The sequence below is a fragment of the Lactuca sativa genome, chromosome 8 (assembly GCF_002870075.4).
Source record: "Lactuca sativa cultivar Salinas chromosome 8, Lsat_Salinas_v11, whole genome shotgun sequence".
In the NCBI taxonomy this organism is placed as follows: Eukaryota; Viridiplantae; Streptophyta; class Magnoliopsida; order Asterales; family Asteraceae; genus Lactuca; species Lactuca sativa.
The window spans coordinates 210,156,883-210,182,924 of NC_056630.2; the positions used below are offsets into that span (position 1 = coordinate 210,156,883).

Genomic DNA, 26,042 nt, shown 5'->3' on the forward strand with positions numbered 1-26,042 from the left:
TAGAGTTACAGGTATCACAATAAATGATGTTTACAAAGTACAAAATTTCCTAGCAAAAAGGATAATGGTGACACAAAGGATCGGTTAAACCTTTTATTGAAAACAAACTGGCAATTACATTGATGAAGAACTCGATAATCCGTTGAAAAAGAAAGTACATCGCCACAAAGTTCCATTTTAATTGGAATGAATAGACGAATGAAAAATTACTATAAAGTTTTTTGAAGAAGCAAAAGACGAATATTTCACACTATCATTGATGCATGTGAAGAATACACATGTGAATGTACTCAAAGTGACAGATCGAGTTTGGTCCAGTTTAAGAGAGAGAACGTGATATTAAACCGAAAACATTTGTTTAAACCTTGGAATGATGGCTCAATGAAGGATAACTTAGGAATGAATAGCATTAGGAATGATAAGTTAATGAATGATAACTTTATTAAGGATAAGGAATGATACTTTTATGGAATTATAACTTTTTTTTTGATTAAAGAATTAACATATCTTTGTACTTTTTATATTATTCTAAATATTTTTCATGTTTCCAAGATATAAGGAGATATGTCTTGTGTTACTTTGCAATGAAATAATGTATTGTAGCTATATCAATTTGACATTAGGAATTGTAGGTTATAAATAGAAGTAGTCTCCAAGCCGTCTCAATTGTAACAGTTTGTTTTCACTCCTAGACAGTGAGGAGTAGAAAGTTATATCAATACTTTGTCCCTTTAATTATATATAGTTTTCCACAATCACATAGCTCATAATTTGTGCATTTAATTTACCTTTAATAATTAGCATATATACATTTGATCTTACTAACTTCCAACAAACTAAACAGTTTTACTAAAGTACATATTGTGATTAAGTACATTAGATAGAAAAGGAATGACCTAAAAAATTTAACCCCGGAAAAACCACTTAACAACATGCTTTATGCAAGAGACACCTTTGTACAGTTGAGGATCACAGTAGAATACTAGAAAAGTGAGTATCAATCGATAAACCAAAACACAGGCCATTGACAAATTAATTACCCTTTCAGCGTCCATCCAACTTAGTGATTGTCAACATATTTTTGGATTGCGTATCTGTTTTATAAGAACTAGAGGAAGAGGAAGTAGCATTGTCCTTTCTTGCAATGAAGGCTGGTTCTTTTGGAGTTGGGAGTGTGACAATATCACCTCCAAGCATCAAAACAACTTTGGTCATGGTAGGACGATCATCAGGGTCTCCTTGTACACATAGGAGTCCAATATTTATACATTTCAATACCTCACTCGAATTGCATGATTCTATTAGTACTTTATCCATCAACTCAAATGGCTTATCTTCTCTCCATAAATTCCATGCCTGAGATATTTGTAGACATAAAGATATATAACTACTAATTAATTAATGTAGGTAGCAACTTCGAAGTTCTTATAGAACTTACATGTCCTAAAAGACTTAGACTTCTCTGTGATTGATAGAATCCTGTATTTTTTGTTCCACTTACAATCTCAAGCATCACTACTCCAAAGCTAAAAACATCCGATTTAACTGAGAACAGCCCATCTAGTGCGTACTCTGGAGACATATAGCCACTGAGAAACAAAGAAAGAATATTGCCAATTAGAAGAGCCCGATGTGTAAAGTTCTGGATTGACATAAACGGGGAAAATCCATAGCAATTTTAAATTTGAAAGATAACCACTTCTATCTCCAACATCAAGTTGGAATCCTGTTTAATAAAAAGGAGTGCTAGTATTAAAATACTTACAAGGTTCCGATAACTCTGTTGGTCATAGCTTCCATATCTTTACCTTTAACTATCTTGGCCAAGCCAAAATCCGAAATTTTTGGATTCATATCCTCATCTAACAAAATGTTACTTGTTTTCAAATCTCTGTGAATAACCCTTAACCTAGAATCATGGTGAAGATAGTTAAGTCCTCTAGCAATTCCCATAATGATTTCAAATCTCATTTTCCAGTCCAGTGATGCGCACAGCGTTCGATCTTGCAAAGGAAATAATAAAGTTTCATATTAATTCTTTGTATTCTATTTATACTGAACAGTCTATATATATGTATTTACGGATATAATTAATCATATGAATGGAGAAATGAACTAACCAAATATAAATGTATCTAGGCTTCTATTTGGCATGTACTCATAAAGAAGAATCTGTTCTTCTCCCTTGATGCAATATCCCAATAGTCTAACAAGATTTCGATGCTGAAGTTTAGCAATAAGCATAACCTCATTTTTGAACTCTTGCAAACCTTGTCCAGAGAGGCTTGACAACCTCTTCACTGCAATTTCTTCGCCTCCAGGAAGCTTACCCTATAATAAAGTACTTAATTATAATTGGTTGAATTGGAAGAAAATTAACTTGAAAATATAGTTTCTTAATTTGTTACCTTGTAAACAGGCCCAAAACCACCTTGTCCAAGCATATTTTTCTCTGAAAAGTCATCAGTAGCAGCTATTATGCTTTCCAGCTCAAAATATGGCACATCAATGCCTTCTCTGTCATCTTCTTTTGAGTGATCTGGATCGAGTAACTCCTTCATACGTCTCCGTGTATCATTCGAATGCAATTCGTTGTTTTCTGTGCTTTCATGATAGGACAAGTGAAGGGTAAGCCTTAAATTCAGATTTTAAGTTTCACATGATAAATAATTATACATAGAGTGTTTCAAAGAAAAGTAATTGTCTACATCGATCTGGAGTATGCATAATGACTTACCTCTTCTATTCATTAATCTTTTGTATAAAATATAGCTAATGCCACACAATGACAAAAGCACCAGCGTTGAAACAATGATAACAATAGCAAGAACACGTTTCACAAATGATGATTTTTCTGTTGGCTTTGGCTCCGATTCGGGTGGTTGACTAATTATAGGTGCTGCATATGAAATGACGCAATATGAGTTTATATAGAACGCATACATACATACATACATACATACATACATACATACATACATAATTTCAAATGCAGAGATATATAATGAACTCTTTTTTTTGTCTGCATCGTTCTTCTGCAATTGTAAATACTATGATAGATAGAGTTAGTTAGAAACATTAATAGTTTCTGTGCAAGAATGAAGGAAATACCTTTTGATAACTTAGAAACACGAAAGGAGATAGTATGTACACCGTTCTCTCTAAGATTATCTGGTTCAGAGTTCCAGAACCAGCAACCAGAGCTCTCCACATTGCGACTTTCATCCACTAAGCCTCCCAGCTTGTTTTGAGAAATATAAGAATAAGCAAGGCACTGACAGTCTTTAAGGCACTTCTTCTTGCATGCTGATTCATTCTCTGATTTATAGAAGGGCAAAGTTGTATCATCCATACTAATCATAGTTCTTGTCAGGAATGCGTCATTACTTCCTGGGAGACAGCTGATTTCAGACGATCTTTTGCATCCAGCACTATAATCATCAGGTGAATTATAATTAGTTGGTTCAAATCCAGGTAAGCAACTACATTTGAATGTGTCCTTATTTTCGCTGCAAATCCCAAATGAGCCACACACTTTATACACGCTACAGTTATCTTTGGGCTCTTGCCAATCCAAAACCCATTGAGTTGAATTTTGAGGCCAGCTAAGATATTGTATATGCCCTGTATGGTTCATTAACAACCTTGAGTAAGGTTCGATCACCAGATAACTTTCATCCTTTATGCAGGAAGAATACGTGTAACATTTTTTCCCAATGATGGATCGTGTTTTTGTGGTAGTACTGTTTGACAGCAACAAGAATGCCTGAGTGAAAATTTGATTCTCATCAAAACTTTTCGTCGACTTGTTCCCACTTTTCCATCGAAGCTTGGTTGATTCCTCCAAAATGAAGTATCGGTTTGTACCAGGGTCTTGCTGAAACTCGAAGCTTCCAGACCCTGGGTCTTCTCGACTTTTCCATGATGTCAACTTTAAGTTATTATCGACCATCTTCATTCCAGGAAGAAGAGTATCTGTTGGAGTTTGAAAGCTCTGCCATAATATGTTTCCTGATATAACATTTATTAATATGGCATTTCCGTCATCCAACAACTTCAGTGCCGTTGAAGAAGCTCCAACTGGCAACCCCACGGTGAAAGTTCGTCAAATTCCCATAAAATTAAATTGAAGGCATAATATCATGGAAATTGTATTAGATATATAGGTGATCAATGAATGTATCTACTTACTTTTATAGGGGTGTTGATTTGGATGGATCAGTTTGATCCAATTCAATCAAGTGAATCCAAATTGATTTCGGTTTTTTCAAAACATAGATCCGAATAGTTCAAACTAAATTCAAATCCGATCTGACCTGATCCGATTACAATTCGGTCGGATCTGTTTTTTACAATTCGGTTTTCAAAAACCAAAACATTTTAAAACAATACATAATTATAATATTATCCAACTTTACAGAAGAAATGAAAAAAAAGTATTTAATTGTGATTTAAAACTTATAAACAACTACTAAGAAGATATATTATAGTTAAATATTTTATAGATAGAAAACTTTTGAGAGAAAATGCATATTAATGTTTTTTTTTATCGGGTGAAACGTTTTGAACCATTTTGAAGAAACAAATTACAAAATTAATAAATAACTATAGATATATATTATAAATAAATAAATAATAAATATTTATTCGGTTATTATTTTATAAACCAAAACCAATCCGAAATAAAAAATAATAATTCGGTTTTGTTGAAAATCAATCCAAATATCCAAACCAAATAGTCCAATCCAAATTGTCCATTTGCACGATTCAACTTTATCCAAATAGTAACCATCCCTATACTTTTATGTGGTTTAGGAGCTCTTATGACCATATATATAAAGTATAACTCGATCACAGTATATATGCCATAAGCATGATACGTAGGAGAATATGCGAATATTGGATGACATAACAAGCGCAGACTTAATTATATCATAGAATACGTCAGTTTTGATGGATTACTTTTTATCCAGCGAACTTATAACTTTTTTGGAATTGGTTGGTTCTAAATACACGAGAATGTTCAATTATCATGAACCACTAAGGATTTTGGAGGCCAAACATTGTATGCGAAATGCGATAACAATTAAGTGCAAGTGATTAATTAATATGATATTCCAGGGTAAATTCCACAACAAATGTACTTCTTACTGGGTTGGTTGACTCGGTTTTTGTGCTATCAAACAACCCCTAACTTCACTTTTACAAAACTAATTAATTGGTCCAATTAAATTTACCTGAAATGTCTGTAGAGAAGTATTCAACTTGTTTTCCATTTAACAGCTTAGCACTACCGTCTTCCGCAACAGTAAGAATTCCAGTGGAATCCATCAATGGGTTATCACGGTTAGCAACCCACACAACAGTCTTTGGATCCCTCGTATACCATATCCCCACATATCTTCTTATTTCTGTTTTTCCATGTGGAAAGAAGCCCATTTGAAACTTCTTCCCAGAAGATTCTAAGTAATCAGGACCATCATTGATAAATTCCCCAGTCGTTATGTTGTCTTTAGCTGAAATACAGTAGCAACAACACACCAGAATTAATATATACAAGGAGATGAATTCTGTATTCGTGACTAAAGATATCATCGTAGTTTCTGAATATTTAGTTTGTAGCAACTGTTTGATAAATGGATAATGATGCGATAGTGAGGACTGTGAGGTGCGTATGCAGAGAAGAAAGAGCTCAATTATTTGTGTCAAAGTAATCGATTAATAAAAAGTACGTCCAACTTTACTATTGCACTGATGGTTAGTGGTTTTTGTCGCTTATTAAAGCTACAGGCTTGTGATTGGATACTATCATTCTTATTCCACTAACTTTTACGAGAGATGGCTATATGCTATAAGAAATGACATTAATAACTAATCTATTATAACAAAATTAATTTTCAATCATTATGACGGCAAACCTACACCAAAAAGTTTATTGCAAAGAGACCCTTAAATATAGCGACAATGTGTGATAAATATAATTATAAATGAAAAGACTTTCCTTGAGGTCTTATGTGGGAATTAGATATAAGTAATTTAGGAATACATTTGTTGTTTAAAAAAAAATGAAAAAATAAATTTATATAATTTATTAAATAATTTTTTGTCGCAGTATAAGCCATAATGATGATCGCTTTAAGCCATTATCTTTTAAGGATATTATTTAAAATGACCAAAACTTAAATAAGTCATCAAATGTTCTATGGGTGGTTCATAGGAAAACAACATTCCACGTGTTGTTGAAGTCAAACACAAAATGATTTATATTAATTAAAATGAGTATGATAGGTTTGAATGTAGTAAGTCTTTGTGAATGTATAGTCAACACAATTATGACTCGTGTTTGGAAAAATCCACAGATATTTATGAGATCAGGACAATGTGGGTTCCCCGAAGACATTTAAGTATACAGTGATCGGTTTTCAACTTCCGTTTAAGGTGAGTTTTAAGTGCAGTTAATATTATGCATTTACATTTTAAAAGGTTTATAATTATCGACAAATCATAACATTTTAAAGTTATACTAGGTATGGATTTTGGAGACATTTCAGAAGCTTTAAGGTATACGCATCACACCGCAAATGAATTTCCAATAATGAGGGCATGGAGAATAAAAACATAATTAATTGCCGAGCAATGTTTACATATATTAGACTTGTTACTGGTATAGTTATACATTCCTTATAAAGTTATATATAGTTAAAAATCACAAAAGTTATATGCAGTTAAAGTTAATGTTTTTATTTTGTAGGAAAACAACATTTCACGTGCTGTTGAAGCAACAAATTTTGAGATCTAATTGCCATTCTATACATGTTATCTGACTTGGGCTTTGCACAGAGTGCAGTCTCCACCAATACAATAGAGTCCCTTTAAACATCGGTCCCCATCACCTCAACCGTATCAGTTTCAGCAAGCAGATTACATCATCTCACCCTCTCATGTTCTGGAAGCAGACCACATCACCTCACAAGACAGTAAAATAGACAAGTTAATGGGCATTGTTAATCATTTGGCAACCACAATCGAGCACTTTACGGAGAAACTTGACAAATGGGAAAACGAAAGAAAATTTGGTGTGTAACATCCTATTTCTTACCATTTCTGAGCCATGGACCGGAAGTCGATTGTGTAAGGTTTTGGGCCTTAAGGAGGCAAAGTTTAGTTCTTGTGGAAGGAGGTAATGATAGTTAACAAATTTTACCCTTGAATTGTGTTTTGGGCCGAAGGGTAGAAAGAGAAAAGTCCTAGGTCGGGTCACGTTGGGCCCTTCTCTTTCGAACTGAAAGTACTTGAAACCATAAATATTAAACCATAAGCACAAAGCTTAGTGAGTTCCCTAAAATACCACATACCATAATATACAAGTGTCATGGGCTACCCCTATGGTCTTTCCTTGCAATGTCGAGGGCCAAATCTCGATCTTACATAAAAGTGCCATGGGCTACCCCCATGGTCTTTCCTTGTAATGTTGAGGGACAAATTATGGTCTTACATACAAGTTTCAGGGGCCAGATCCTGGTTATTCATACAATTGCCAGGGCCTAGATCCTAGTCTTTTATGCAAGCATCACAGAGACAACTAGCATTCCACATAACAAGTAATGGGCGGACATTAGTGCCCTCGACTCATGGATATAGTGAGAAAACTCACCTCACAGTCTGAAAGAATAGTTGCACTGATCATTGATCTAAAATTTATCTCTACTGGTCACATATACAATTAAAAGGAACCCAAATATCAAATTAGAAGTCAAAATACCCGAAATGCCCTTAGTTCAAACTTGGTCAAAATCCTGGACAAAGTCAAAAGTCAACCGAGTTGACCGACTTAGCTCAGTTGAGTATGTTCGACGCACTTAACATGTACGTGGGGCATACTATGTGTTGACCATAAGTCGAGAGGTTAACCACGTATGCGCAGCATACCCTTTGGTACACCCAACGTACACGACTGCCATCCTCCCAATCCATCAAGAGCTTAATCCTTTAAGCTCTTTCATCCAAAATCCAGATCTAACCCTCAAATGATATCTGTAACCATAAAGTTTCTAACTTTATAATCTTGCATGGCTATTAAATCTTCATCATCCAAAAACCCTAACTTCTTAACCCATTAAGACATCTAAGACCATGCATGGAGAAAAACTAAGGACCAGGATTGTAACGCCCAAATTGTCAAATAAAAATTTGATTTTTAATTAACCAAAACATTCTCATAAAATATGAAGTAAAAATGACAATTGTTTTAAAAATCCATAACATTAACATTTTATTTCAAACATCATAGTGTCCCATCAAATCAAATGGCGGAGAGTGCATGTTGCGCCATCAAGCCTTGCGCTTTCCCTTAGGCTCAGATGTATCTGAAAAAAATTAACAAACTGTAAGCTAATGCTTAGTGAGTTCCTCAGAGCATACCACACACAACCACATAATCATATAATCCATAATAGCTTTATAAGCTACATACAACATATAATCCATGTATGCAAACATATAAGGATGTAATGGAAACCATCCAAGGTCTTACACCAAGTGCCACTAGAAACCCCCACGTGGACTTAACTATCTACCATGGGAACCCCCAAATGGTCTTTGCTAGTCGCCATTGGAACCTCCACGTGGTCTTGGCTAACTGTCGTGGGAACCTCCACACGGTCTACAACAACCATAGAAATATAATACGAGCTAAACATGTAAACATACTAGGAATTCGTGGAAACCCTCCAAGGACTTATACCAAATACCATAGGAACCTCCTCATGGTCTTAATATACTTCCACGGGAAACCCCTGGGGACTTCCATACAAATGTCATAGTGACATATCACATAATCAACTATCAGTCCATATATCATGAAATGGGTCAGCCTTGGTGCCTTGGACCCATTGGCACTACTAGAAAAATAGCCTTTTACGATGCTCATTGCGCGTCGTAAAAGGCTCAGACGATGCGTAAAAGCGCGTCAAGGAAGGCCCTGTCATAAAGAGAGACGACGCGCTTAACGACGCTCATTTACGACGCGTAATTACGACGCGCGTTTACAACACGCAATGCCTATCAAGGAAGGTCGTGTCATAAAGGAAGATGACACGCATTCGCGTGTCGTAACCTTACGACACACGTGTTAATGACACGCAGTGTGTATCAAGAAAGCCCCTGTCAAGAAAGGCCATGTCATAAATGAAGATGACACATATTTTTGCGTATCGTAAATTTAAATGTTTAAAAAAAATTTATATATTTGTTAATTTTTATAAATTTGCATAATATAAAATAAAATTTCATACTCAAAAAATAAAATAAATTGAACAAATTATAATGTCATACAAAAAATCATTCAAATGTTAAACAAAAATAATACATTGCTAACATGGGTTATACATTCCTATAAAACTAACAAATAATCATACAACTCTGTTTCTTACTGGAAACATTTCATGTTATTTGTTTCTGCCAACGCCTTGTGTGCGTACCACCTGCTTAATGTGTGCTGGAAAGGAATGCCAAACATGATTACAAGTCTCCCTTAATCTTGATTACTCACCTGCTTAAGTAGAATGTTGTTGTTGAGAAGGTTACCTAGCAACAGAGAAAAACACAACACCTCTCCCACAATCACAACATCATTTACAGAAAAAGGATTGTTAATTACTTTCATTAAGACTTTTATTCAATCACAAAAATATTAAATAAAAGGGTGAAAAAATAACTTACTTTTGATAAGTTGATCTCCTTTAGAGCAAACACAGCTAAAGCATTGAACAAGACCCTAGGGCCTTCTTCTAATGTAAACACAATGCTCGTCTGCAAAATTGAGGCGATAAAATAAAATTTGAATATTGTTTGGGTAGTTTATATATGATTTGATAATTTGATTTAAAATCAATAGGGTTCAATAGTCAATACTCTTTTCCATGCAACACAGAAATTAGTCAACTACCTTGACCAAGAAAGTCAAAGGGTAAAAAGGTAACTTACTTGGCGAGCAGATGCTTGTGATATGCATGAAGGAAACAAACAAGGAGTGTTTTTCAAGGCATCAAAGGGTAAAAAGGTAACTTACTTAGAGAATCACGAGCTTTTGAGCTATAATTCTCAAAGTTTGATTGAGTTAGTGTATCTTAACATATTCACATCAAAATTTAAACTTGTTTTAGTCTTTAGAATCAAAAGTTAAATTAGAGTTGACTTAATTTTACAAGAATCCAGATAAAGATTACCTCAACAAGTGATGTAATTTCATTTTTCCTTTTGCGACTAACAAGTGATGTAATTTCATTAATTATGTAAATATAATTAATGGAACTTTTATTTACAAACTAAAAAAATTAAACATACTAAAAGCTCACTAAAATCCAAATAAGATTAATAAAAAAAATGTATTTTCTAGTTATTTTTAGAAAATAAAATTGTAATTTAGTTAAAAATACAAATAAGACACTGAAAGCTCATTAAAACCGAAATAAGATTATAATATAAAAACAATGTATATCTGTAGCTCTACTTTGTATATTATTTTACTATAATTACTGAAAAAAATAATTGTTTACAAACTAAAATTTTAAACATGCCATTGAAAGCCAACAATTGAGACTAACCATATGACAAATGTCGATTCTGTTGCATCTGTTGACTTTGATTTTGAACAAGTTGTTGAAAATGAACATGCTGCTGAGATTGCATAGGAGTCTCATGTAGTGAATGCTGAGACCTGAAATTCATCTTTTCTGCCTGCTGAGTATTGACGAAATTTGACTGATTGACCATCAAAGGAGCACTCGTGTATGTAGTGCATGCAAGCTTACTGGATTCATGTTTTGATTATTCATCATTGATGTATTTGAGGTTGTGGGAACATAAAAGTTTCCTATTCGAGAAGAATCAGTGGTGCTACTCCCATAACCATCACCTGCAAAGTATACATATTAAGTACCCCATCAACATTAAAGAGGATACTACAATGCCAAAAGAAAAGAGAGAGAGAGAGAGAGAGAGAGAGAGAGAGAGAGAGAGAGAGAGATAGAGAGAGAGAGAGTACCCTGTGACATCTGTTGTTGATGGACATTCATGTTCCCATAATGAGAAGGTGTTACATAGCTTTCTGAGGTTCCTGAAGCATTCATTATAGGTGAATTATTGGGCATCATTCCTAATCCGTTGTTTATTGAGCCATTTGAAAAGCCATAAGCTTTCTGTTGTAAACTAGACCTGATTCCCCCACCCATATGGCTCCCAAGGCTATGTAATATGCGAATGTTTTGGCCACCGACTTGCTACTTCTGGTTCAGTGGCTGAGAATGAGATACCATTGTTGAGTCAATAGTCGATAGCCCAACAACATTGTTGGACATATCTTTGTTCATGTAAGACTGATTAGTATTAATATTATTAAATCTAGGAGTAGGTATCATCTGGCTGTCCATTCTTTGTGCCCCCATTGATGAAATGAAACTGTTTCCACTCGAAAAATTTGATGTTGACTGTTGATAACCATTCATCAAACCTCCTGCCAAAGTGGATCCAATGTTTTGATACAAAGTAGAAGAAAAGTCGATAATATAAAATAATAAGAGACAAATTTTACCATCAGACGACCCCAAGGAACCATTTTGCATCCCACTGGAAATTCGGGTGGTATTAGGTATAAGGTTTCCTGTGTGCACAGGTGATGGCATCATGTGGCCATTATATTTGAGTTCCCACTTTGTGTCATGCCTGGATTTGGAATCATTGTTCCCATGGGAACAGGAGTATTGCCTTGTTGCTGATAATGTTGATTTTGGTTGCTCAACGGGAGGCGTCTGATTAGAATATGTAAATGGTTTTCCAATGTATCTAAATTCATGTATTCCTCCTAAAACATATAATAATTTGTATATTTTAGTCGGATATGTTTCCGGTTATCAACTAGATGGATTTTTTCAAAATTCAATGCAAAGAAAAATAGATTTTACTTTTGTGGTTGCGGTCTTGAGCAGGCCTTCTTCTAGGCGTCTAACAATGTCCATCACCTTCTTTGGAGCTACTCATCCGTGCACCAAATCATTCTATAACAACATTTGAAAAATAGATTTTACTTTTGTTACTAGTTACTAGTTTTGCAAGTATTAGTTTTTAATTTTCATGGTTGAAGTGCAAAATCCAAACCCCATCCGTGCACCAAATCATTCTATAACAACATTATAAAACCAATATTACCATTATTGTTAATATCTTGTTAAAATATAAGTTGACTATATATTTTTTACATATCTTTACTTGAATCAAATGCCACACACACCTCCAATGCATGAAGAATACAGTTTATAAAAAGTAAACTTGCCTTGCATTCTCATGAAATGTAAATAGATCCCGTAGATCCTCAGTAGAGAGATTTGTCCCCTGAATTCATGAGGTGTGATATTTATTATTATTCATCAAGAAGCATTTTCATATGTTCAAAAAGAAGTAACAAATACTGAAATACCTGAATGTTACTTAGCTAGTGTTTGTTGAATAAATTTTACCCTTTTCTTAACTAAACTGATAATAGAAAATGCAAAAATAGTAGAAATATTTGTAATTTTTCTGTTACCTTTTCTTCAATAGTTCCGGTGCTCAAAAACCTATAGATGTATACTCTCTTTTTCTGCCCGTCTCTCCAGACTCTTGCAACTACCTACATGGAAAGGAAAAGTATAAAAAGACGACTTTGTCCCTAGAAAAAAAAAGAGTTAAGTGTCTAAGTACCTTTGATGGATTTTATTCCATTTCCTAAAAATTATTCAATTTTAATTATTGAATTCCATTCCATTTAAAGTAAATTGAGACTTTTATGAATTCTATTCCATTTCTTGCCAAACCAAAGACATGACAAAATACAATTTCTTCAGATTCCAATTCCCCTAGAGTTCAACTCCAATCACAAATTCCATTCCTTCCAAATAAATACATTGGTGTTTTTTCAGCTTCAAAGGTTGATTCATATGCTGCTGGAAAACCTTTCTTCTTTAATGGAATCTTTGATTTCCATCAATCAAAAAACGAAGCCACAAGAGAAGTCAGCAGTATTATTTTCCACTCCCAATCTGCATTATGAATATCTCGAGCAATCTCTTCAAGGAACAGCTAACCAACACACATATAAACAATAAAATTTCAAACATTTGTATCAATTATATAAACTCTTCATTGGCTACTACCTTTGTGCGCCCATATGGGTTCATTGCCTTGAGTTCAAAGTCCTCAACACATGGAATTTTCTTCAGCTATCTATACACAGTTGTTGATGAAGAGAATACCAACTGCTAACATTTAAAATTAGGTGAATATATCTTGAATCCAAGATCAATGTGAAAGACAAGACAGGGTACATACCTTCTTACAATTGTATTTGGCCATGAATTTGTATAGAGTGATGGACGAGATCAAATTATTATCAAAGTAACAGAAATGTACAGGGGAGAATTAGAATGTACATGGGAGAAGTAGAATGTCGGAAATGGAAGGAGACGTTGAAGGAGGCTTACACACGGAAAATGCGAGGAGAGAAGGAGGCGATTGAGGAGTAGCAAAATCCTCAATCGTCGGCTTTGTGAGCGAGAGGACATGACCTAATTTTTTGAGGTGCAGTTCAAAGCACGCATTCTTTTGTCGATTTGGTGAGGACATGACTGGAGATGGAAGGAGACGGCAAGGGATGGTGGCAGATGGAAACGGCGAGGAGCGAATGAGGAAATTGAGGATTCGCATAATCCTCAATCAGCGGCGTTGTGAGTGAGATGAAAGAGGGAAACAAAGGTGGAGGAGAAACGAGCGGGGTTTTCTAATTTTTTGGGGATTTCCTTTTTCCCTCTATTAAGGAGTATAGGTTAAGCACTGGAGAACGGCGTTGAGGTAGCAGGTATTACCGAGATTCTTGAACCCTAATGGAGGATCGTTCTTTCGTTTCTTCAACAACAAACTCGTTTGCCAAGTCAATTGCAACTGGAAACCAGCCATTAAGAGCGAGGACCCCTCGCTCCTGATTCATTCGCCGCATTGAATGACAATCCCCACCGCATGTACATCGTCATCATGCGAGGTTTGAAGATTCGGTGTGGGTTAGAGGCAGTGGAGGTGGGTATTAGGCGGGGTTTTAGGGTTTCATTTGATGGAAGATTATTTTAAGAACTTCAAAAATATGAGAATATCGATCTTCTACACACCAAATACCAATTCAGAAAAATCGCATATCGAAGTCAAAAATATGATTTCAGGAACTTCACAACTAAAAATCGCATATGAGGAACCCACACAATGCTTTTAGGGTTTCTATTGATTGAAGAGGATTTCACAACATACAAAGAAGAAGGAGGAGAGTATCAGGCGGGGTTTTCAATTTTTTGGTATTTCATTCCCCCCTTTGCAATTAAAGAATTGAAGAACGCGCGTTAATGAAAAAAATTATAAAGCGACAATTCTACACGACACACTTTTTTATTGTAGGTGCCCTCCGTGTTTTTAATTTTTTTGTTGGACACTAATTGTAGGGCACACATAAATGCATGTCTTCTATGCTTCATATTTTGGAAAACTAACAACAATTTTTAGGGCACGTACAAATGCGTGTCCTCTATCAGCGCGTGTCATTGATTGCGCGTCGTAAAAGGCTGTTTTTCTAGTAGTGTGGTATGGTGAGAAGACTCACCTCTCAATAAATGCAAAGCTGATAAGATAAGTCCCAACTTGCAGCTCTAACTCAAGTGTCTACAATCATCATGTGACAACTTGTCAAAATCCCGAAATACTAGAAATACCATTAAGGTTAAACTTGGTTAACCCTGGTCAATATCCAAGTCAACAGTCAAGGTCAACAGTCCATGTTAACCCCAACTCGTTTAGTGCATCTAGCAACTCGTCGAGTTCCTTCAGTATCCAAAAACCCGGGACAAACCCTAGCCAACTCGCCGAGTTGTCTCATCAACTTGTCTAGTTCACTCAATATCCAGTAGACGGGAAAACCTGATCCAACTCGTCGAGTTACCAGAGCAACTCGTCGACTTTTTCCCCTGTTTACACATTCGGATGATACGTCGATTGCAGGGACGCTAGGGCTTAGATCTAAGATCTTAAGGTGTCTATAAGGATAAAGTTTCCAACTTTATCATCTAGAACCACTTTGAATGCCTTTAGGGATCTGGAATCCCTCCTTTCCAGAGGAGTTTCTAATCCTCAAAACGTTGCAAAGATGGAGACTTTATGGACATGCATGTACAATGCATGTCTTGAAGTTAAAGTGGCCAAAGAGGGAAAATGTACCCTAAAACCCATGCATGGCATCCATGCTTGACCAAAAGCTAGATCTAGCCCACTATGGGACCATTTTGCCCCGGAGATTCATAAATTTGCAAACTTTATGAACCTCATGCATGCAATCAACAAGAATGATAAGGAATGAAGAGGAAACTCAAGATCTAGCCGTACTCTAAGATAAAAATCGAATCTTGAATGCTTACAACAGTCCACAAGATGGTCAACCTCAAGAGTGAGGACTTTGTTTGTTGGATCTTCTCCTTCTTCTCACTGTCTTCTTCTTCTTAAGCTCTAAAAGTCACTTTAGCTCACAATATGAGAGAAAATGGAGATTAGGGTTTAGGATAGACATTCTTAGGGTTTGGAGGCTGATGGAAGGTCAGCCTCAAGGTTTTAAGGAGATTATATAGGATGTAAACCCTAAAATTAGGGTTTCCCTTTACAGCGCCTACACGTCGAATTGGGCCTTCCAACTCGTCGAGTAGGTCCTAAATTTCGCGTCTAATAAATGAACTCTACTCGACGACTTAGAGCTTCCCAAATTGCCGAGTTCTAGACTAAAACCCTAAAAATCAAAAAGCAATTTGATACCTGAAACGAGTGTTACAAAGGTCACAATAAGCCACCTTGCCCACTCAGGCGATAATCCTAAACGGACCAATATATCGGGGCCCTAACTTGCCCCTCTTCCGGAACCTGATGACTCCCTTCCATGGTGTCACCTTCAATAACACGAAGTCTCCCGCCTGAAACTCATGGTCCGATTGACGCCGGTCAACATAACTTTTCTAACGGCTCTGCACGACTCGCAACCGGTCGCATACCTACTGAATCAACCTGGTAGTCTTGAGCACTACCTCGGTGCTCCCCATGAATCTGTGTCCAACCTCGCCCTAACAAACGGGGTCCTACATCTTCGACCATAAAAAATCTCAAATGGAGGTCGTCGATACTAGCATGATAACTATTGTTATATGAAAACTCTGCTAGTGGGAGCTAAGTATCCCAACTTCCTCCAAAATCCAACACGCATGCCCGAAGCATATCCTCGAGTGTCTGGATCGTCCTCTCACTCTGGCAGTTTGTCTAGGGGTGGTATGCGTCATGAAATGCAATTGAGTGCCCAGTTCCTTGTGGAACTTCTTCCAGAATCAAGATATGAATCGAACATCCCGGTCAGAGACTACTGACACTGTCACCCCGTGCCTGACCACCACCTCCCGCATGTAAATATCTGCTAATTTCTCTGCGGAGATGCTCTCGAAGATCAGAATAAAGTGGGCACTCTTTGTTAATCTATCCACAATAACCCATATGGCATCCACACCCCTTTCTGTCCTCGGTAACTTCGTGATGAAGTCCATGGTGATCTCTTCCCACTTCCACATGGGAATGGGTAGTTGTAACATCCCAATTTTCAAGGCCAAAAATTTTGTTTTAATTATGTTACATGTAAAACAGTTTACTGAAAAACATCATCAATATCATATCAATCCATAATCCCATAAGGAAAATGTCATAAAACATGTCGTGGAATAATAATAATGTCAGGGTACAATCCCAAGAATCTCATAATGTGGAAATCTGGTGTGCGTCTGATGTGCAGCTACTGCGCCAACTCCTTCCCCTTTGTTGAAGAGGCACCTTAAACAAAACTGAAAACTGTAAGCACAAATCATAGTGAGTTCCCCCATCATACCACATACCATGCATAACACATATTGCCAGGCATATTTAGGTGCCCGACCTCCACTGCTGAGCATACCGGGGTGCTCAAGCTACCCCTGCTAGGCATATCGGGGTGCCTAACTTACCCATGTCAGACATACCGGAGTGTCCAACCTACCCCTCTGGTCTATCACAACCGGTTATGGGGACTATTTCACCTCCTATTACTACCACATAAAATCATAACATAATCTTGTTGTCAGGCATACCGTGGTGCCTAACCTACCCCCTTTTTATCGACCGGATAAGGGGACTATTCCCCCTACTACCATTATCACATACATTATATCATTCTAGCAAATAAAACATAACAGATATTGACAAACCAAACAATTATCACGAAGACAATTATCTCAACTACAATCAACTACTAGTGGGCGGGCATTGGTGCCTTTGGCCCACTTCTACTGGAAGGTAACTCACCTCGTAAAGCTGAGTGTCGAATCTCATGGAAAGTAATCTCTAACAGTTGCTCCGATGACTCCCGGCTACCGTAATCATAATAACACTCAATCAGAATTTATAACATTACTTAGGGTAAAATGACCATTTTACCCCCTGGGCATAACTTAAAATATTCTTAAGGCCTAATTCTAACTTATTAAATCAAATCCACCCATGGGCCATCAAGGCTCCCTAAGGGTCCGCTAATGGCTCAATTTTCAAAATTTGGCCCAACCCTTCAAATGGGTCTTTTTATAATTCTCATAAGTCCTTAGCCCAAAATGAAATAATCTTGAGTGGCCCAATATGGCCCAAAAGGCCAAATGCTTCTAATTCCAAATTCCCAGGCCCAAAACTATACTCCACAGTGGGCCACGGGGCCCAACAGTCCAACCCAGTCCCTTAAGGCCGAAAAGTCCAATATAGCCACTCTACATGCGTATGTGTGGCATACCTGGCACGTACGCCTAACGTACGCTGGCCTTTGACCAAAACATAGAGTTGACCCAGTACGCGTAGCGTACCAGGGTGTACGCTTAGCGTACTGGCCAGCTTTCTTGGGACTTCATTTGTGACTTAATCCATTAAGTCTTTACGTGCAAAATGTAGATCTAGGTCCTTTAAGACCTTTTAATCCATAAAGTCACAAACTTTATGTGCTTGCATGCATGGTTGGGGCCAAAACATGATTTTGGTTTTTTTAACAAGCTTTATGATCATCAAACACTTGCATGGTTGTGGCTTAACCATCAAGGTCTAATTGTTATGACTTATAGTGCCTCTAAGCGCCCAAAAGGATAGCTATTATGGTATGAAATCATAAAGATGCAAGAAGCCTCAACAATGGAGTCCAAAAGTGACCTTAAACACTCCCATAAACAAATCTAAGCATACAATGGCCAATTATGGAACTTGATACCTCAAAAGAGTCAGAAATGATGCCAATCTCCTAGATCTACAAGCTCTTGGTCGATCCTTGCTTCTTCTTCAAGCTCATTTCTCTTCCAAAGCACCAAAACTACACCAAGGTACTCTCAAATGGCTTTCAAATAACAAAGATACACAAATAGGGGTTATGGTTTTCGTGGTGGCTGTATAGAGATGAGAGGGAGGCTGGACCAAAGGCATAAGATCCTTTTATAGGGGTCCAACCCTAAAAGTTAGCGTTTTAGAACCTGTGCATGTACGCTGCACATATCCTTTGGTATGTTAGACGTACGTGCATGGCCTCCCTGCCCCAACCTCTTGAGTACGTTGTGCGTACCAGGCATGGTACGCCGCGCGTATTGCCTTTCTTAGCCTAAAACTTAAGGCCCAACAATCCTGGACCAAACCAACAATAGCCCATTAATCAATAAAATAAATAATATTAATACCTACAAATCCTGGATGTTACAAATCTCCCTCACTTGAATTAGACTTCGTCCTCGAAGTTTGTTGTTGCTGCTGAAAATAACTTGAGGTAATGCTCCCTCATCTCGTCCTCCGACTCCCACGTCCATTCCGAACCCTTGCGGTGCTGCAATTGCACGTTCACCAGATCTACCTCCTTGTTCCTCAACACCTCCATCTTCCTATCTAGAATGGTTATCAGTCGCTCGATGTAGTTCAGACTGTCATCCACCTGAATATCCTCGAGAGGTACCACAGCCGAGTCGTCTACCAGGTACTTCCGCAGCTGGGAGACATGGAAAGTACTGTGAATCTAGGTAAGCTCAGCTGGTAGATCCAACCTATACGCCACCTTGTCCACTGGGGCTGCAACTCTAAAAGGGCCAACGTACCTGGGGCCCAACTTGCCTCACTTCCTGAATCGGAGGACACCTTTCCAAGGTGACACCATCAGGAGAACCATATCCCTGATGGGTTTTGAGCATTCTAACACTCATATGGTGTACGTGCAACCCTAGAAACCTTGGATCTATGTTTTCTCTAATATTCATGCAAATTTGATTTTTCCAAGGTTCTCATCCTAACTAGCATGGCATGGGTACTTGTAATATAAAAGCTAGTAGAATGACATACCTTTCTTGTAGTGTGGATTCCTTAAGACCTTGTGAGCCTAGCACCCCAAATGTGATGCCTCAAATGGTTCAAACAACACCACAACTCTTAGAATAACTTTAGAGAAGAACACTTTCACTCAAAATCGGCTAGCCCTCCTTGTTCTTGTCTTAGTGGCCGATTTTGCTTACCATGAGGTTCTTTATATAGTGTGTCATATGTAGGGTTACACCATGTAAACCCTAAAGTGCATAGCTTTTCATTCCCCCCCCCCCCCCCCCCCCTGATCTATGGGTTTCAACCTCCATGGAGCACCCAATGGGTCCTAGCTCAATCTAGTGAATCATGGACCTTAAGCCTACTATATAAGAATGAATGATTTACATAGTCAATCGTGACATATTTAATTAGTCTCTTTTGATCACAACATTAATTCCAAATTAATTCTTGATCAATACTAATTAAATAATATGATTTCATATTAATATGTTAGAACTTATAATATATTAACAAACCACAAGTGTCCTTATTCTCATTTTATCTATCCAATTGTTGAGATGCATTGCAACCCAACCATGCCAAGCCGGGTCAAGTACATACTAAATATAGTTATGGAATTAGACACCTTATCCAATAGTCTCCCACTTGGATAAGTCTAATAACTATAGTTACAGGTATGACTTCAGGATCCGACTAGTAATCGTAGCACTTTCAAAGTCTCGCGGAACTAAGATGACCTGCCATTTAAGATAAGTGATCATATAATCCTCTATTCTAGATACCATCCAGACAAATACATGAACAATGTCATACTTATTGTCCAGAAGTTTGTTTCTCGATTTCCGATTTGTTTGACATAGAACTAAACTGAACACATCAATTTGGTTCTGACTGGGCCCGGTACATAGGTCAAAACAAAACCATCGAGGGGCCCAAATACCGCTTTTAATCCTCCAAGGATTAAAAGGAACATATAAACTTCGACTAATATGCTTGTACTAACTACTTGTTGAATCATACACAAAAGCACGTTTTATAACATCGAGTTACCGATGCGTTTTCGTACAATCAATGCACAACCAACTCATAATCCACAACTCATATCTCTAGGTTTGAAGAGTTATATGTTATTACCGTCTCATGATCACTCGAGATAAATTCCATGAAGTGATACAAGTGAACATGGGTTGAATCCAATACTTAGAACTTATGAGCACTCATGAATGTTGTAGCAACTTTTTCTATGTCTAACATCTTAGACATCTACAAGCTCAATTCATGGCAGTCTTGATTCATACCTACTTCCAACATATGACTGATTGTGGAGAGTTTGAATAAAGTAATTATTCTGGAAGTCCAAACATGCAAAATTGAAACAATAGTAAACAATTGACAGAAGATAGCAACACTTTACTTATAAATAAACAATAACTTTTATTTAATCATCAAATGTCAATTGGAATGAATAAAATTACTATAAAGTTTTTTGAAAAAGCAAAAGACGAATATTTCACATTATCATTGATGCATGTGAAGAATACACATGTGAATGTACTCAAAGTGACAGATCGAGCTTGGTCCAGTTTAAGAGAGAGAGAACGTGACATTAAACCGAAAACATTTGTTTAAACCTTGTAATGATGGCTCAATGAAGGATAACTTAGGAATGAATAGCTTTAGGAAGGATAAGTTAAGGAATGATAAATTTAGTAAGGATAAGGAATGATACTTTTATGGAATGATAGCTTTTTTTTTTGAATAAAGAATTAACATATCTTTGTACTTTTTATATTATTCTAAATATTTTTCATGTTTCCAAGATATAAGGAGATATGTCTTGTGTTACTTTGCAATGAAATAATGTATTGTAGGTATATCAATTTGACATTAGGAATTGTAGGTTATAAATAGAAGTAGTCTCCAAGCGGTCTCAATTGTAACAGTTTGTTTTCACTCCTAGTGAGGAGTAGAAAGTTATATCAAGACTTTGTCCCTTTAATTATATATAGTTTTCCACAATCAGATAGCTCATAATTTGTGCATTTAATTTACCTTTAATAATTAGCATATATACATTTGATCCTATTAACTTCCAACAAACTAAACATTTTTACTAAAGTACATATTGTGATTAAGTACATTAGATAGAAAAGGAATGACCTAAAAAATTTAACCCCAGAAAAACAACTTAACAACATGCTTTATGCAAGAGACACCTTTGTACAGTTGAGGATCACAGTAGAATACTAGAAAAGTGAGTATCAATCGATAAACCAAAACACAGGCCATTGACAAATTAATTACCCTTTCAGCGTCCATCCAACTTAGTGATTGTCAACATATTTTTGGATTGCGTATCTGTTTTATAAGAACTAGAGGAAGAGGAAGTAGCATTGTCCTTTCTTGCAATGAAGGCTGGTTCTTTTGGAGTTGGGAGTGTGACAATATCACCTCCAAGCATCAAAACAACTTTGGTCATGGTAGGACGATCATCAGGGTCTCCTTGTACACATAGGAGTCCAATATTTATACATTTCAATACCTCACTCGAATTGCATGATTCTATTAGTACTTTATCCATCAACTCAAATGGCTTATCTTCTCTCCATAAATTCCATGCCTGAGATATTTGTAGACATAAAGATATATAACTACTAATTAATTAATGTAGGTAGCAACTTCGAAGTTCTTATAGAACTTACATGTCCTAAAAGACTTAGACTTCTCTGTGATTGATAGAATCCTGTATTTTTTGTTCCACTTACAATCTCAAGCATCACTACTCCAAAGCTAAAAACATCCGATTTAACTGAGAACAGCCCATCTAGTGCGTACTCTGGAGACATATAGCCACTGAGAAACAAAGAAAGAATATTGCCAATTAGAAGAGCCCGATGTGTAAAGTTCTGGATTGACATAAACGGGGAAAATCCATAGCAATTTTAAATTTGAAAGATAACCACTTCTATCTCCAACATCAAGTTGGAATCCTGTTTAATAAAAAGGAGTGCTAGTATTAAAATACTTACAAGGTTCCGATAACTCTGTTGGTCATAGCTTCCATATCTTTACCTTTAACTATCTTGGCCAAGCCAAAATCCGAAATTTTTGGATTCATATCCTCATCTAACAAAATGTTACTTGTTTTCAAATCTCTGTGAATAACCCTTAACCTAGAATCATGGTGAAGATAGTTAAGTCCTCTAGCAATTCCCATAATGATTTCAAATCTCATTTTCCAGTCCAGTGATGCGCACAGCGTTCGATCTTGCAAAGGAAATAATAAAGTTTCATATTAATTCTTTGTATTCTATTTATACTGAACAGTCTATATATATGTATTTACGGATATAATTAATCATATGAATGGAGAAATGAACTAACCAAATATAAATGTATCTAGGCTTCTATTTGGCATGTACTCATAAAGAAGAATCTGTTCTTCTCCCTTGATGCAATATCCCAATAGTCTAACAAGATTTCGATGCTGAAGTTTAGCAATAAGCATAACCTCATTTTTGAACTCTTGCAAACCTTGTCCAGAGAGGCTTGACAACCTCTTCACTGCAATTTCTTCGCCTCCAGGAAGCTTACCCTATAATAAAGTACTTAATTATAATTGGTTGAATTGGAAGAAAATTAACTTGAAAATATAGTTTCTTAATTTGTTACCTTGTAAACAGGCCCAAAACCACCTTGTCCAAGCATATTTTTCTCTGAAAAGTCATCAGTAGCAGCTATTATGCTTTCCAGCTCAAAATATGGCACATCAATGCCTTCTCTGTCATCTTCTTTTGAGTGATCTGGATCGAGTAACTCCTTCATACGTCTCCGTGTATCATTCGAATGCAATTCGTTGTTTTCTGTGCTTTCATGATAGGACAAGTGAAGGGTAAGCCTTAAATTCAGATTTTAAGTTTCACATGATAAATAATTATACATAGAGTGTTTCAAAGAAAAGTAATTGTCTACATCGATCTGGAGTATGCATAATGACTTACCTCTTCTATTCATTAATCTTTTGTATAAAATATAGCTAATGCCACACAATGACAAAAGCACCAGCGTTGAAACAATGATAACAATAGCAAGAACACGTTTCACAAATGATGATTTTTCTGTTGGCTTTGGCTCCTGTTCCGGTGGTGGACTGATTATACGCCCTACATATGAAATCGCGCAATATGAGTTTATATAGAACACATACATACATACATACATACATACATATATACATACATAATTTCAAATGCAGAGATATATAATGAACTCTTTTTTTTTCTGCATCGTTCTTCTGCAACTGTAAATACTATGATAGATAGAATTAGTTAGAAACATTAATAGTTTCTGTGCAAGAATAAATGAAATACCTTTTGATAACTTAGAAACACGAAAGGAGATATTATGAGCACCGTTCTCTCTAAGATTATCTGGTTCAGAGTTCCAGATCCAGCAACCAGACTCCACATTGCGACTTTCATCCACTAAGCCTCCCAGCTTGTTTTGAGAAATATAAGAATAAGCAAGGCACTGACAGTCTTTAAGGCACTTCTTCTTGCATGCTGATTCATTCTCTGATTTGTAGAAGGGCAAAGTTGTATCATCCATACTAATCATAGTTCTTGTCAGGAATGTGTCATTAGTTCCTGGGAGACAGATTTCAGACGTTCTCTTGCATCCAGCTCTATACTCATCGGGTGAATTAGGTTCAAATTCAGGTAAGCAACTACACATGACCGAATTATTTTGGTTGCAAATCCCAAATGAGCCACACACCTTATACACGCTACAGTTATCTTTGGGCTCTTGCCAATCCAAAATCCAATGACTTTTATTTTCCTCTTGATGCCAACTAAAATACTGTATATGCCCTGTATGGTTCATTACCAACCTTGAGTAAGGCTCGATCACCCAATAACTTTCGTTATATACAATTTTGTCAGTACTCCCTGTGCAGTTAGACGACCTCACCGAACATCTTTTCTTATCACCACTTTTAAAGATCGTTCGTGTGTCTGTGGTAGTGTTTGACAGCAACTGGAAGGCCTGAGAGAAAATTTGATTCTCATCAAAACTTTTCGTCGACATGTTCCCACTTTTCCATCGAAGCTTGGTTGATTCCTCCAAAATGAAGTATCGGTTTGTACCAGGGTCTTGCTGAAACTCGAAGCTTCCAGACCCTGGGTCTTCTCGACTTTTCCATGATGTCAACTTTAAGTTATTATCGACCATCTTCATTCCAGGAAGAAGAGTATCTGTTGGAGTTTGAAAGCTCTGCCATAATATGTTTCCTGATATAACATTTATTAATATGGCATTTCCGTTATCCAACAACTTCAGTGCCGTTGAAGAAGCTCCATCTGGCAACCCCATGGTGAAAGTTGGTCAAAATTGAAGGCATAATATCATGGAAATTAATGTATTAGATAGTGACCATTTGTATAAAGTATAACTCGATTGACACTATATACGACATAACTCGAATAAGGGATGACACAACAAGCACACACAATATATCATAGAAATAGAATATGTGTTGGTTTTGATGGATTACTTTTTATCCAGCGAACTTATAACTTTTTTGGAATTGTTTGGTTCTAAATACACGAGAATGTTCAATTATCATGAACCACTAAGGATTTTGGAGACCAAATAGTGTATGTGAAATGCGTTAACAATTAGGTGCAAGTGATTAATTAATATGATATTCCAGGCTAAATTCCACAACAAATGTACTTCTTACAGTGTCCTTTGACTTGGTTTTTGTGATATGCCTTTTGACTAAGACCTTGAATCTCAATAGCAACTATCAAAGGACTCCTAACTCCCTAACTGATCGTATAAACTTTCACAAAACTAATTAATTGGTCCAATTGAACTAACCTGAAGTGTCTGTAGAGAAGTATTCAACCTGTTTTCCATTTAACAGCTTAGCACTACCGTCTTCCGCAACAGTAAGAATTCCAGTGGAATCCATCAATGGGTTATCACGGTTAGCAACCCACACAACAGTCTTTGGATCCATCGTATACCATATCCCCACATATCTTCTTACTTCTGTTTTTCCATGTGGAAAGAAGCCCATTTGAAACTTCTTCCCAGAAGATTCTAAGTAATCAGGACCATCATTGATAAATTCCCCAGTCGTTATGTTGTCTTTAGCTGAAATACAGTAGCAACAACAACACACCAGAATTAATGTATACAAGGAGATGATTTCTGTATTCGTGACTGAAGATATCATGATAGTTTCTGAATGTTTAATTTGTACGAACTGTTTGATGAATGGATAATGATACCATAGCGAGGACTGTGAGGTGTGTATGCACAGAAGAAAGAGCTCAATTATTTGTGTCAAAGTAATCGATTGATAAAAAGTACGTCCAACTTTACTATGGTACTACTGGTTAGTGGTCTTTGTCGCTCATTCCTATTTCACTAATTTTTACGAGAGATGGCTACATGCATGAAAACAAATTAAGTCATTTTGACGAGCGTCAACGACCATTAGCGCTATAAGAAATGACATCAATAACTAATGTATTATATTAAAATTAAATTTCAATCATTATGATGGTAAACCTACT

General features: G+C 36.5%; 2 protein-coding genes and 1 pseudogene across 2 annotated transcripts; all 3 read right to left on the reverse strand.

The window, feature by feature from the left end:
* Nucleotides 1-760: 760 nt before the first annotated feature.
* On the reverse strand, nucleotides 761-5,706 carry LOC111879230 (G-type lectin S-receptor-like serine/threonine-protein kinase At4g03230). The gene is made up of 8 exons (XM_023875701.3): nucleotides 5,238-5,706; nucleotides 3,112-4,080; nucleotides 2,738-2,899; nucleotides 2,409-2,599; nucleotides 2,121-2,331; nucleotides 1,766-2,003; nucleotides 1,439-1,589; nucleotides 761-1,356 (listed from the first exon to the last, which is right to left on the reverse strand). Exons 1-8 carry the CDS (start codon nucleotides 5,593-5,595, stop codon nucleotides 1,045-1,047), a joined length of 2,592 nt encoding a protein of 863 aa, XP_023731469.1. The 5' UTR covers nucleotides 5,596-5,706; the 3' UTR covers nucleotides 761-1,044.
* A 4,893-nt stretch (nucleotides 5,707-10,599) lies between these two features.
* On the reverse strand, nucleotides 10,600-12,036 carry LOC111879218 (histone acetyltransferase HAC1-like; annotated as a pseudogene).
* Nucleotides 12,037-21,545: 9,509 nt separating this feature from the next.
* On the reverse strand, nucleotides 21,546-25,826 carry LOC111879229 (G-type lectin S-receptor-like serine/threonine-protein kinase At4g03230). Its single transcript, XM_023875700.3, has 8 exons — nucleotides 25,339-25,826; nucleotides 23,826-24,815; nucleotides 23,457-23,618; nucleotides 23,128-23,318; nucleotides 22,840-23,050; nucleotides 22,485-22,722; nucleotides 22,158-22,308; nucleotides 21,546-22,075 (listed from the first exon to the last, which is right to left on the reverse strand). Exons 1-8 carry the CDS (start codon nucleotides 25,697-25,699, stop codon nucleotides 21,764-21,766), a joined length of 2,616 nt encoding a protein of 871 aa, XP_023731468.1. The 5' UTR covers nucleotides 25,700-25,826; the 3' UTR covers nucleotides 21,546-21,763.
* Between the last annotated feature and the right edge of the window lie 216 nt (nucleotides 25,827-26,042).

Coding starts and splice junctions, on each gene's coding strand:
- LOC111879229 (XM_023875700.3), bottom strand. CDS start 25,699: ATGATATCTTCAGTCACGAATACAGAAATCATCTCCTTGTATACATTA. Junction 23,619..23,825: donor TGTTTCTAAGTTATCAAAAG/GTATTTCATTTA, acceptor TTTCATATGTAG/GGCGTATAATCAGTCCACCA. Junction 23,051..23,127: donor GTTTTGGGCCTGTTTACAAG/GTAACAAATTAA, acceptor ACTTTATTATAG/GGTAAGCTTCCTGGAGGCGA.
- LOC111879230 (XM_023875701.3), bottom strand. CDS start 5,595: ATGATATCTTTAGTCACGAATACAGAATTCATCTCCTTGTATATATTA. Junction 2,004..2,120: donor CCTAGATACATTTATATTTG/GTTAGTTCATTT, acceptor TTCCTTTGCAAG/ATCGAACGCTGTGCGCATCA. Junction 1,357..1,438: donor GTCTAAGTCTTTTAGGACAT/GTAAGTTCTATA, acceptor CAAATATCTCAG/GCATGGAATTTATGGAGAGA.